Raw genomic sequence first — 12,298 nt, 5'->3', positions numbered from 1 at the left:
AATTTAGAAATGTATATAAAAAACAAATGGTTGACAAGGACACTTCACCTCAAACAGAATGATTATGCTGATATGATAGGGATAGTAAATTGAGATACAAGTGGCCCAAACTTTTGATTTCTTTAGACTTGACAACTGAAAAACTCAGACGGGTCCTGACAAAAATAGGTCGCAGTTACTGGGGACATTAGATCTTCTAGTATATATATATTTTAAGATTGTGATATTTATTTTCTTTTTCATTCAAGTGTTTCCCCAGCTGTATTTCCACATGTTACGTCAGAGAAGAAAGGTACTGTATGGAGAAGTAACAGTGGAAAAGGAAGAGTAATCTCAACACATCATCCATCCTGCGGCAGGAGTCTACTGACTTCTAATCCTGGATAACCTTGTATGATATGCAATGGACTCTCACCTTTTTTTTTTTTTTTAAAACAAACCTGAGATTCATTTTGTCGCCTTTCCAATCCCCTGCTCTGTCCCTTTCCCCCTCTTTTTTTTAAGGTAGAGCTGCACATACAATGACTCATGTTTTCATTGGGTTATTAGGTGCATTTTTTTGCAAGTGATCTTTTATAGGGGAAATAAAGACAAAATATTATAAATGAAGTATCAACAATATAAAATGTCTCTCTTGTTTCTTCATTGTACTGCATGAAAACATCTTTGTACTGTGCATATGTGCGAGAGTGGTTGATCATGATCCTTTGGCTTGATCAAAATTGCTACTAATATTCGTGACACAAAACCACAGAAAAAGAAGTTGATCAACTTAAAAGTTACTACCACCAGACCCAGGGTATAGCAATGGGCACCTCCTGTGGACCAACATATGCAAACTTGTACCTGGGCTGGTGGGAGGACATATATGTCTTCAACACAGATGCATCTATGTACACTGACCACACAGAAATGTGGATCAGGTACATAGATGACATTCTAATTCTATGGAATGGATCAGAACATCTCTTCCGTGAATTTGTTGCAACACTGAACAACAATGGTCAAGCAGGGAGAAGAGTTTGCACACCCCTGTACTACAGTATGTATGTTAAAGCAGTGTTTGTTTACATGTAGTTTTTCAGGGCTTGACAAATTAGCCAAAAAGCTATTTGTCCAACCATAAAAGCTACTCGCCACCTAGCCTCGCCCCCACTTTAAAAAAAAATGGAATACATTCCTAATAAGAACTAATAACAACATTTATTTTGGACATAACAGTTTATTTATTGTATTACATTTATACTTTACTACAATTACTCCTTGTTACATAGTAGATGAGGTTGGAAAAAAGACATACGTTCATCAGTTTAACCTATGACAAATTTAGACGACAGATACATTGTCGTATATCCCTACTTACAGTATATTAATCAAGAGGAAGGCAAACAAGAAACCCCAGTGACACATTATCCAATGATATCTCATAAAGGGAAAATAAATTCCTTCCTGACTCCAAGAATTGGCAATCAGATAACCCCCAGGATCAATATCCTTCCCATGTTGTAAATTCACAAAGATCATTAGATGGTGACAGATGTGCTGAATGATAAAGAGGAGAGATCCCCTTGCTGTTATTTTCAGTGCTGGATGAAAAGTAGTCCAATAATCAACAAACAATGTGCCCCTTTAGGGCATGCAGAAATCTGTGTTTCATTCATAGCATCAGTAAAACCATTTAGGCTAATGACTGCAATGCTAGCAGACTACCATAAATGTTATGCCTCAATGCATTTCGCACACCAAAACGTAGCCTGCTCCTCACTAACAAAGTTTATCTGGACATACCTAAATCAGTCAGACACATAAGAACATTGTTAGTCATTGTAGAATATTTAGCCAGAAGTGGGGATATCAGTCAAATGAAGGTGACCGGTATGTCAAGCCTATTAGCTATTGGAGCGGCAGTCATTCCTCCCAGGCAGCTCTGCCAGCAGCAGCTCTTCCTCTCTCCCACCTCTTCACTTGGTAGACTTTGTTTTGTTCTGGAATAAACCTGCCTCCCGTCTACCCACCCAGGCAGAGAGGTCATTTAATATCAGCAGCTCATGTATCCATCCCTGCACATATCCTGTCTGTTCCTGTGCCCTGTGTCCTTTTCCTGATTCCTGTAAACTAATCATTTTTCCGGTTCCTGTGTACTAAGTCTTGTTCCTGTTTGTATGCATTCCAGCCGTGTTACCTGTCCTGTTGCCTGTGGATTCCCTGTTACCAACCCCCGAAACAGACCGGAGCATTCTTGCCTGTTGCCTGCCTCGGCTTCTGCCTGCATCCCAACTACGATTTCTCCAACAGGACTCTGTACCCTGGCTCTGGTCGGTGATCATATACTCCAACCTTAGCTCTGTGGGGCCTCTTCGTATCAGAGATGAGCATTGTTATACACTTACAGCAAAAGGGTTGATATAATAATTTAAAAGTATTGGTGATGTAAGATTCAAGTATCATTATAATTGAAAATAGTTATGAAGCAGGGAGAGTCCAGAGCTGATCTGCATTCATTTCTGCTCCATGGACCCTCTGCTTGCTGGTGAACCATGATTTTTACATCTTGCACGGTACGCAGACCAATAAGAAACCACAGAGTGCCATTGGACATTTAAACCTCCTTATTGTTTACCCTGCTGGGGATGCTACCCGGGGCACCTTTGGAAGTAAGTATATCAAGAAGCAAGGGATCCCCTTAACTTAACTTAACATGATCAGCTCTGGACACTCCCTGCTTCATTCCTAGAAAAAAACCACTCCCTAGACAGAGCGACATGTTAAATTCCTGCCTACAGGTTCACAGTTGTTTTTGTTGTTCCAATTCATGCAAATTCATAATATGATTGAAATTATTTTAGAATTGTTATTGTTAGAATTTTATCATAATTAACGAAAGTACTAAAATAGTATTTTATATATTCTGTAAAGTCAGCTATCCACTTCGTATATCTGTTTTCTTACTGAGTGTGCGCATTCACAATTTCTATATGTTACCTGCCCTTTGAGCTCTGCATTGAGATGCATAGGGGGCTATTTATTAAACTGTTATAGTACCCTGATTGGCATCATTGAAAGGAAATGCTCATTGAAGTCAATGTATGTTTCCATGCTCCAATCGACATTTGCACATTTTAATGAATAACCCCAATAGTGCAACAGTTGCACTATACTAAGAGGCTTATTGCTAAGCTTCTCTAATGATTTTTTTTCTTAAAATGTACAGGAAATACACAGAAATGTCTAGGCAAGAGATCAGTTTAAAAATCAAAGCTACTTAAAGTTGAAGGTTATTCATTCTATTTTAATGTTGTTTACTTCCAGTACACAGTAGGAATGTGCTCAATAGATGTAATGAGTGCATTTCCATTGGAAGGAACCATACAATGGTGCATTTAAAACACTTAAATTGAAGGTCTACATATTTACTTAGACGTGTCTCTTACAACAGGTGTAGTGTTTCAAGGTTATCTCTGGGTATTCAAAACATCAATATGTTGAGATCTATCAATGCAAATAAAATATGTTTTAACCTAACATAAAATATGTTTTGATGCATTACATCACATGCTGTGCCTAATGTAAAAACTTTGTTTAAACATTTTCTTCCAAATGTTGCAGATATTTAGCCAGGGAAGTTTACGCCACCTATCTTATCTCCTATGTTGTTCAAAGTGTACATGCTGCCACCGGGTGACATAATCAGATGGTACTGCCTGGGTTTCATTCATTGTTGGTCATCAATAAATGTTTATCTGAACTCCTAGACTGGATGAGTGCCAGGTGGTTGAATCCTGATAAGACAGAAGTGCTTGTGGTGGATGCTCACCATCAGAAGACATGACTGTAGCTAGTTCAACCAATTGTGTAAGAGTCCAGAAGGAGATCTGGGGCTCAAGAGTGCTCTGACAGTAGGAGAAAAATAAAAACATATTTCTTTATAAATTCTTGTTTTTTCTTCTTGAAATAATATCCCTCAAAATGTCCATACACAGTATAACAATACCAAGATGTGGGGCTAGTGGTATGACGAAGATAGCACCCACCTGGCCATTTTCTAGTGTGAAAATGTCCACAAACCAGAAAAAATAAATGGTGCAAAAGTTTTCTTCTTAAACCATCTAGGTATACAAACTTAGCCCCTCTCCATAAATAAAGCACTACGCACATACAGCAGTGTAGGAGATCCTTTGGTTCAATATTAGGCTTTAGACAGTAGAGGGAATCCTCCAGTGTGCGGGCCCACTATTTAATGGAGCAAGATAGATAAAGATGTGACACGCCACTGTACCAAAAAAGTATGTTTACATGACTCAATAAATCATCCAAGTTGAAAAATACTCTATCCATGTTCGGTATCTTGGTCTTTTCCTTGTCTCAGGTGTCAGCCATGATAAAAGCTTCATTCTACTACATAAAGAATACACTGTGGCCAAGATTAAGCACTTGATTATCCCCGCCCTCCCCCACACCCCTGAGGATCCTCTTACGTTTGTCCATGCCTTTGTTTCCTCACACCTGGACTGCTGCAATGCACTCTACCTACAGTAGGACTTCTGGAAATAGAGCTGCAGCATGTGCAGAATGCTGCTGCCAGGTTGTTAACTAACCAGGCCCGTTCTTGCCACATGATAACTGTTCTCCGTCCTCTGCATTGGTTGCCTGTAAAATGGTGACTTTATTTCAAGATTGGCGTGTTGATATTCAATGCACTACATGACCAGGGTCCCAGCTATCTGAAAGCGCTTCTAGTTCCCGACACTCCCATTAGCTCACTTCGATCTGCAGATGAAGGACTCCTAACAGTTCCCAGAATCTCCTTGACTTCCTTTTGGGGACTGAGGTTTTAGCCATGCTGCTCCCACTCTTTGGAACAGTCTGCCTTGTACAGGTTGAGAAGCTCCCCTGTCTGGCATTTACAGTAATAACTACAGTACCATCCCATCCTGTATTGTATCTTTCCTTATGTTTGGTCTCTTTTATAACTGTAACACATGTATCCCCCCTCCCCCCTGGGAGATACACTGCTGGTTACTGTCTCTGTGTGGTGCTGAGGCATACCTGTTGGATCAGGAGAGCTGAATGGATTTGCAATGTAGTGGAGATCAGGACAGGCTTGTGATGTCATCTGGTTCGGTGTCAGCGCCTCCAGCTTCAGGGAACTCTGGTAGTACCAGAGGCAGTCTCCATCTGAAGCACTCTCTCTCATACACCTCCTTACTGACTCAGTGCAGGCAGGTATATGATAGAACAAGGACTTTATTGCATCACTGCATAGATGTTACATCAACGGTTACAGGGTCTCAGAAGATTCCAGGCTTCTGGATGATGCATGCTCTCTTTGAGTCTGGAGCCTTAGATCTTACTGACCAGCCAGCCTTGCGGCCTGACTGGCCTCTCACACTCCCAGGAGGGGAAATGAGGGAACTCACGTCCACTCCTTACAAAGGGTGAACACAGACTAACTCACTAACTTTTGGTCCCTCCCTTCAGAGAGGAACCAGAAGGGACGGGCTCAAGGTTTGTACCTATATCAGATAGGCTGTTACCAGGCCATGGGTCACCACCACCCTCTGTCACTCAAAAGGGAGCAGGAGGGGGGTCAAAAGCCCACAGATTTAACCTGCAGCTAGCAGGGACTTATGTAATGTAAGGAATCGGGGAACACATCCCCTGTGGCATGTTCCCTCCTTACCTCCTGCTGCACAGCATCCCACTGCAAGCGGTCAGAGAGCACGTTCCTCGTGGCGTGCTTCCTCCTTGCCTCCTGCTGTACAGCCCCTAGTGCACCTTACAGAGCGCGTGCGCCCACGGAGGGCTTTCAAGGTTCCCACGGAGCTTGGCTGTGCCCCTCCGCTTGTGATGCGCGTCCGGCCCGCGCAGCCTTTACACGTGATGCGCGTGCACCGCTCCCCATCTGCGTGTCAACACTAATATCTCCCTCACCTGTCTCCTGCTTCTCACAGCCTATCCCTGCCTCCGCAGAGGCTGCTCCTCTGCTCCAACCCCTTCTCTCATTGGACTCCTGTTGCTTTATATGCTCAGCTCTGTAACTTCCTCTTTGGCTGAGCATAGTTATTGGTAGCCGTGTGTTCCCACGTCTCTGTCTCTGCCTTGTTCTGTCTGCACTATTAACCTTGTTGCTGCTTTCCTCCCTGTGTACCGACCCGGCTAGACTTTGGACCCTGCTCTGGATTATCGACCCCGACTTGCATCTGACCTCCCGATCTTCTCCATCCCTGACCACGCCAAACAGACAATCTACTTCTCTACTGGCTCCAACCCTTGACCACGGCACCTCGGACTCTGACTACTCTCCTGGCACCTACATACGACCTCGGCAAGTATCAAGACTAACCCACTCTCTCCAACCCAGACACGGCAATCTTGACTATCCACCCTCCAGGTGTGCCTTCGCTGCTGTGGGTGCGCAGTTCTATACTTTCCCACCTCAGTACCGGTGTCCCGCCTTGTTCGTGGTGAGCGCAAGCGGTACACGTAATAGGGGGAAAGAAAGGTAGAAAGAGACATACCCTGTTATATAACATAAATGTTTCCTTCTTTTTTTCCTTTTTTGTAACTGAAGTGCTTTGAGACCCATTGGGGGAAAAGCACTATACAAATAAAGTTGTTGTTATAATTATTATTATTATTATTATTATTATTATTATTATTATTATTGCAACAGTGGCTTCCTTAAAGATGACATTCTGGAGGAACAGGCTAGACCGGACAGACCATAACCAGTAGTTCCTTGCTTTCCACTCTGGAGAGAAGCAAGTTCAACAGAGACACTGCGTTTCATCCTGCCTGGATGCTTCGGCTTGAGGTTATTACTACAGACTCTGTGTGCCAGATATCGCTTCCCAGGTGGCCTGCTGCACGAGCGTGCTGTGTGCAAAAAGTGTAATCTCCATTTCCTAGATAAAGACCTTTAAGGTCCACTGCCGTCTGTCTCCTTTACATCTGGATGCCCTATAGAGCACCGTGGGAATGGCAGGTTTTTGGCTTTCCCTCTTTCAAACAGTGCAAACCCTTGAAAGGATGGGGTTAGGGAATGTCATACTCCCCTGTAGTACTAGCTGGGTTTCTCCTCTTATTCTGCCTCCCAGCTACTCGGGTTGAAGTACACAGTTCCACAAGAATGTCACTAGCCAGAGCCTGCACAAGACCAGGGACACTGCCATCCATGTGTACCATCATTGGTAAGGCCTCGCTCCCTTAGCGCTGTTATATAGTGTGTGCGGCCATGCGCGCGCGTGCCTGTGCGAAGGTGCGTGCATGTGCTGCACACGTTTTGTGTATATACTGTGCACGACTGTGTGTGTGTGTGTATGCATGTGTATGTATATGTGTGTGTATATATATATATGTGTGTGTGTGTATGTGTGTGTGTGGGGTTTAAAATAAATAAATAAAACCTGAAATAATTTTTTTAATACGTTGTACATACAGTACATACACAAACACACACACATACACACACACACACTATTATACTTACATTTTCAGCGGCGGTAGCGGCGCGATTTCTTGATTTCTTTTTTTCTTCTTTCCTCCTGTCGGCCGGTTCTACTCTCCTTGCCGTGCGCGCGCGGCGCCATAATAGAAAGGCTGACTGACGTCAGCCAAGTAAAATTCCGTTCCCGCGCACGGTGTAGCGCGCGCCCGGCACTATAGAACGGGCCTTATAAATCCACATGAGAGGTGAGGATGCCCTGTCCCGGCCTAAACTGATGTGTTTGCCTCTGCTGATGTTTGAGAGCCAGATGAGCCCGACACTTATTGCACCGGAGAGACTCTTGAGACCTTGCATGATTGACTAGCTCGAGGAGCACTTAAAAGATGGGATTAATTAACAATACTGTATACAGTATTGTAGTCAAAGTTGACATTTTTACAATTGATGTGTTATTATGCCATCTATTGGTAATTGTTAGGTACTACTGTAGCTTAGAGTATCTGTTTTTCTGTTGTCAACATGTTTAAATCTCTTCTAGTTTTCTGCTCCCTAGGTCTCCAACTAGCAGTCTTTTGGTTTGGAGCTGGAGCTGCAGCAGCAGGGTGGCGTGCTCATATCTGATCCCTATCTGCACTTGTTGGTGGTCAAAATTCATTGTCTCTTGACCCCTATGTGCATACTATGATTCCAAATACTGATCTTCAATGCTAAAATGTTTTGTGATTCGGAAGATCACTCAATCTTTATGCATGAAGCTGGAGAGAAGGTTATCTATTTGTCTCACAGTGCTAGTTGTGAGGAAGGCAGAACAGTGTGATGGTTCTACCCTCTCTAACCTTAAAGCAGCAAAACATGTAGCACTGCACAATTGAGATTTTTTTAATTACAATTTTGAAGCAATGGGTTGAAGCATTACAGGATTAAACTGTGTTCATTTCAGCTCTGGGGACCCCCTGCTTTCAGAGATGCGTAACTCCGTAAGGGGTGCCGGAATCTCTGTGGAGTTTAAATGTCCATGTCACGTAGGCCAATAGGAAGCCACAACGGTTGACGTTACAGCTTTCTATTGGCCCATCTGTGGGGCCAAGTTCCCTGGCTGCTGTCATACCGATACCCCCAAGGTAAGTATCTCTCGAAGCAGTGGGTCCCCGGACTGAAATTACCACAGATCAGCTCCGGAGACAGGCTGCTTCAATCCTGTAATCATTTCTTTTTCTTTTTTAATTGTGCAGTGCTACTTATTTTGCTACTTTGTGTCTGAATTTCATTTTCTGCAAGTGTGTGAGGCACATACATTTATAGCATCTCGTATCCTGCTGCTTCATGTATCCACTACAACATCACATCCTGACAAATATAGGAAAATTAAAGCAAATCACATACTCTAACTATTTAGGTGTCAATTTCATGCCAAAGCAGTCAGTATGGGAGCTGGGTACACAGGGCGATAACGAAGGTGTGATATGGGAATAAGGGAAAAAGAAGATAACATTTAAGGTTATAAAAGAGACACAAACACAAACAAAGATACAATACAGGATGGGACGGTACTGTAGTTATAACTGTAAATGCTGGACAGGGGAGCTCTCGAACTGTACAAGGCAGCGGGTCGCAGACAGCTTGCCCAGGGCCCAGGACTAAAGTTTCCACCGGGGCCCCACACCCCTCCTCGTTCTTTCACCCCCTCCTACAATCCCCCCTCACCCTTTCCTTCCCCCCTCCCTCTCTTATACCCCCACCCCTATGTATTTCTCCCCCTCCCCACAATCAATACCCCCCCCAATATATACACAAACAAATAAGCCCCCTCCCCAAATACAATCACAAACACAATAAGTCCCCCTCCCCAATACACACACAACCCCAATAGGCCCCCTCCCAAATATACACACACAATAGGCCCCCCTCCCCAAATACACCCCCTCCCAAATACACAAACCCAATACGCCCCTCCCAAATACACAAACCCAATAGGCCCCCTCCCAAATACACACATAATAGGCCCCCTCCCAAATAGCACACACGCACACACGCACACACGCACACAATAAGCACCTCTCCCCAAATACATACACATACACACAATAAGCCCCCCTACCCAAACACACACACACACAAAGCCCCCCTCCCAAAAACACAAACACAATTGGCCCCCTCCCCAAACACCCAGACACCCAGACACACACACACACACACACACACACACACCCCCTCTCCAAACACACACACACAAATACAAACATAATAAGCCCCCAAAATACACACTCCAACATACAATAAGATCCCTTGCCCAAATACAAACACACAATAAGCCCCCTTCACCAAATACACACACACACACACACACACACACACACACACACACACACACACACACACACACACACAATAAGCACACTCTCCAAATACACACACACACACACTAAGCTCTCCTCCCCAAATATGCACAATAAGTCCCCCTCCCAAAACACACACACAATAAGCTCCACTCCCAAAATACACACAATAAGCCCCTTACTCAAATACACACACACACACACGCACACACGCACACACACACACACACACACACACACACACACACACACACACACACTAAGCCCCAGCCCCAAATACACACACACACAAATGCAAACATAAGAAGCCCCCCTCCCCACACATTCAATAAGTCCCCCACCACAAACACACACATAAGCCCCCATCCCCAAACACACACACAAATACAATAAGCCCTTCTCCCCAAACACACACACAAACACAAACACAATAAGACCCCCCCCAAACACATAATAAGACCGCCTACCCAAATACACACAATAAGCCCTCCTCTCAAAATACACCCAATAAGCACCCCTACCTAAACACACACACAAATACAAACATAATAAAACCCCCTCCTTAAACACACAATTAGACCGCCTACCCAAATGTGGAGTGTGACTGTGGCGCTCCCTCTGGATGATATCTGAATATATCAACCGATAAATAGTATCATATCAATTAATAAAATAATTTGTATATATAAAAGCAGATAACAGTATTGTACTGGCCCCCTGAAAGAACTGCAACTCAACCTGGAAAGGATCCTCCCTTGATCCTCATAAAGCAGTAGAGGTATAGTTGTGGTGAGCGCAGAATAAAAGATATATATATATATATATTGAAAGAAAAAAGCGCCCAATCCTAGTGCATTACTGTGCAAAAAGTATTTAATTTCCCAATAAAAATGTTCAAATTGAACTCACAAACAAAGAGAATAAAAAAGCATGTTATGAGTTAATACTCATGCTCCATGGTTCTGTAGGCGTTGCTGTTCCTCTGCTCCGCTCCGTGACTCCACCGCATCAAAGTACAGCCCTCGTGTGCCTCTGCCTGCAGAGACTGACGATGTTGGGCTCACCACAGCTTCCTTCCCCCGGGAACACACCAGCCGATGATCCAGGTTCCTACCGGGGGCACAGTGTGCGGCGGAACGATCAGATGACACCACCCGAAGTCCACTGGTATCGAGCAGGAGGATTACAGCCAGAATTCAGAAGAGACGCTTAACAGGACCCACAGCACACTTGTCCCTACGCGTTTCAACAGCATAAGCTGTTTTCATCAGGGGATGGATTCTGGGTGTGTAACTCACGTTTATATACACCCTCGAACCCTATTTGTCTAATCAAAGAATGATTGAGAGAATCATTAATAGATCAGGTGCAGATAATTAGTCTAATACCTCCTGCATACAGAAAAATAGGCAGCTCTATATAAAAAACAATGAACATCCCTAAATTTGGGCTCATCAACCCATAGCTGATGATATAAAAAGCTGACACTTATTACTATGTTTCTAATACAAACAGTTTGATTATATATAGAATAAATACCTGAAATCAACTGAGTGAAACAATAAGAAAAAAACCATTGATGATGTTGAAAAATAATAGATAAATAAAAGCTTGAGGAGAATGGACTTGATATATTGGATATTGGAAAAATCTATGCTAATAAAAATATTGAGTGTTAAAATACAATCAAATATGAAGAAAGAAAGAAACTAGAAAAAACAAACAAACGAATTACTAGTTGACATACAAAAAATTAAATGGCGTACCAGTTACAGATGTATGTATGTATGTATGTCTTTATTTGTATAGCGCCATAAAATGTACATAGCGCTTCACAGTAGTAATACATGTCATATAAATAACAAATATAAATAACACATCATGGGAATAAGTGCTTCAGACATACTGTAAAAGTAACATTAAGGAAGGAGTCCCTGCTCCGAGGAGCTTACAATCTAATTGGTAGGTAGGGAGAACGTACAGAGACAGTAGGAGGGAATACTAGTAAGTGCGTCTGCAGGAGGCCAAGCTTTGTGTCATGTGTCCATGATTATCCAGTGCTACTCATATGCTTCTTTAAGCAGATGTGTCTTAAGGTGGGTCTTAAAGGTGGATAGCGAGGGGGCTAGTCGGGTATTGAGGGGAAGAGCATTCCAGAGGTGTGGGGCAGAAAGTGAGAAAGGTTTGAGGCGGGAGAGAGCTTTAGATACAAAGGGGGTAGAAAGAAGACATCCTTGAGAAGAACGCAAGAGTCGTGATGGTGCATAGCGAGAAATTAGGGCTGAGATGTAATGAGGGGCAGAAGAATGTAAAGCTTTAAAAGTGAGCAGTAGAATTGAGTGTGAGATACGCGATTTAATCGGAAGCCAGGAGAGGGATTTCAGCAGGGGAGACGCTGAGACAGATTTAGGAAAGAGTAGAGTGATTCTGGCAGCAGTGTTTAGGATAGATTGTAGGGGAGACAGGTGAGAGGTAGGAAGGCCGGACAGCAGGAGGTTGCAGTAATCGAGACGTG

The 12,298-nt window shown here is 43.3% G+C and overlaps 1 protein-coding gene across 7 annotated transcripts in view; it reads left to right on the top strand.

Moving 5' to 3' along the window:
* HACD1 (3-hydroxyacyl-CoA dehydratase 1) overlaps positions 1-4,295 on the top strand; it is a 91,515-nt gene extending 87,220 nt beyond the window's left edge. For 5 of the 7 annotated variants that reach the window (XM_075587507.1, XM_075587510.1, XM_075587512.1 and 2 more), the window contains one exon: positions 249-2,167. In XM_075587507.1, the coding sequence (XP_075443622.1) occupies positions 249-331 (83 nt within the window). In that variant the 3' untranslated portion in view covers positions 332-2,167. The other 2 variants (XR_012799295.1, XM_075587508.1) reach the window with 2 other exon arrangements.
* The last annotated feature ends 8,003 nt before the right edge of the window (positions 4,296-12,298 follow it).

This window comes from Ascaphus truei, chromosome 2 (assembly GCF_040206685.1).
Source record: "Ascaphus truei isolate aAscTru1 chromosome 2, aAscTru1.hap1, whole genome shotgun sequence".
Classification (NCBI taxonomy): domain Eukaryota; kingdom Metazoa; phylum Chordata; class Amphibia; order Anura; family Ascaphidae; genus Ascaphus; species Ascaphus truei.
The sequence above is the reverse complement of the archived record's forward strand: the minus strand, read 5'-3'. Positions and strand labels throughout refer to the sequence as shown.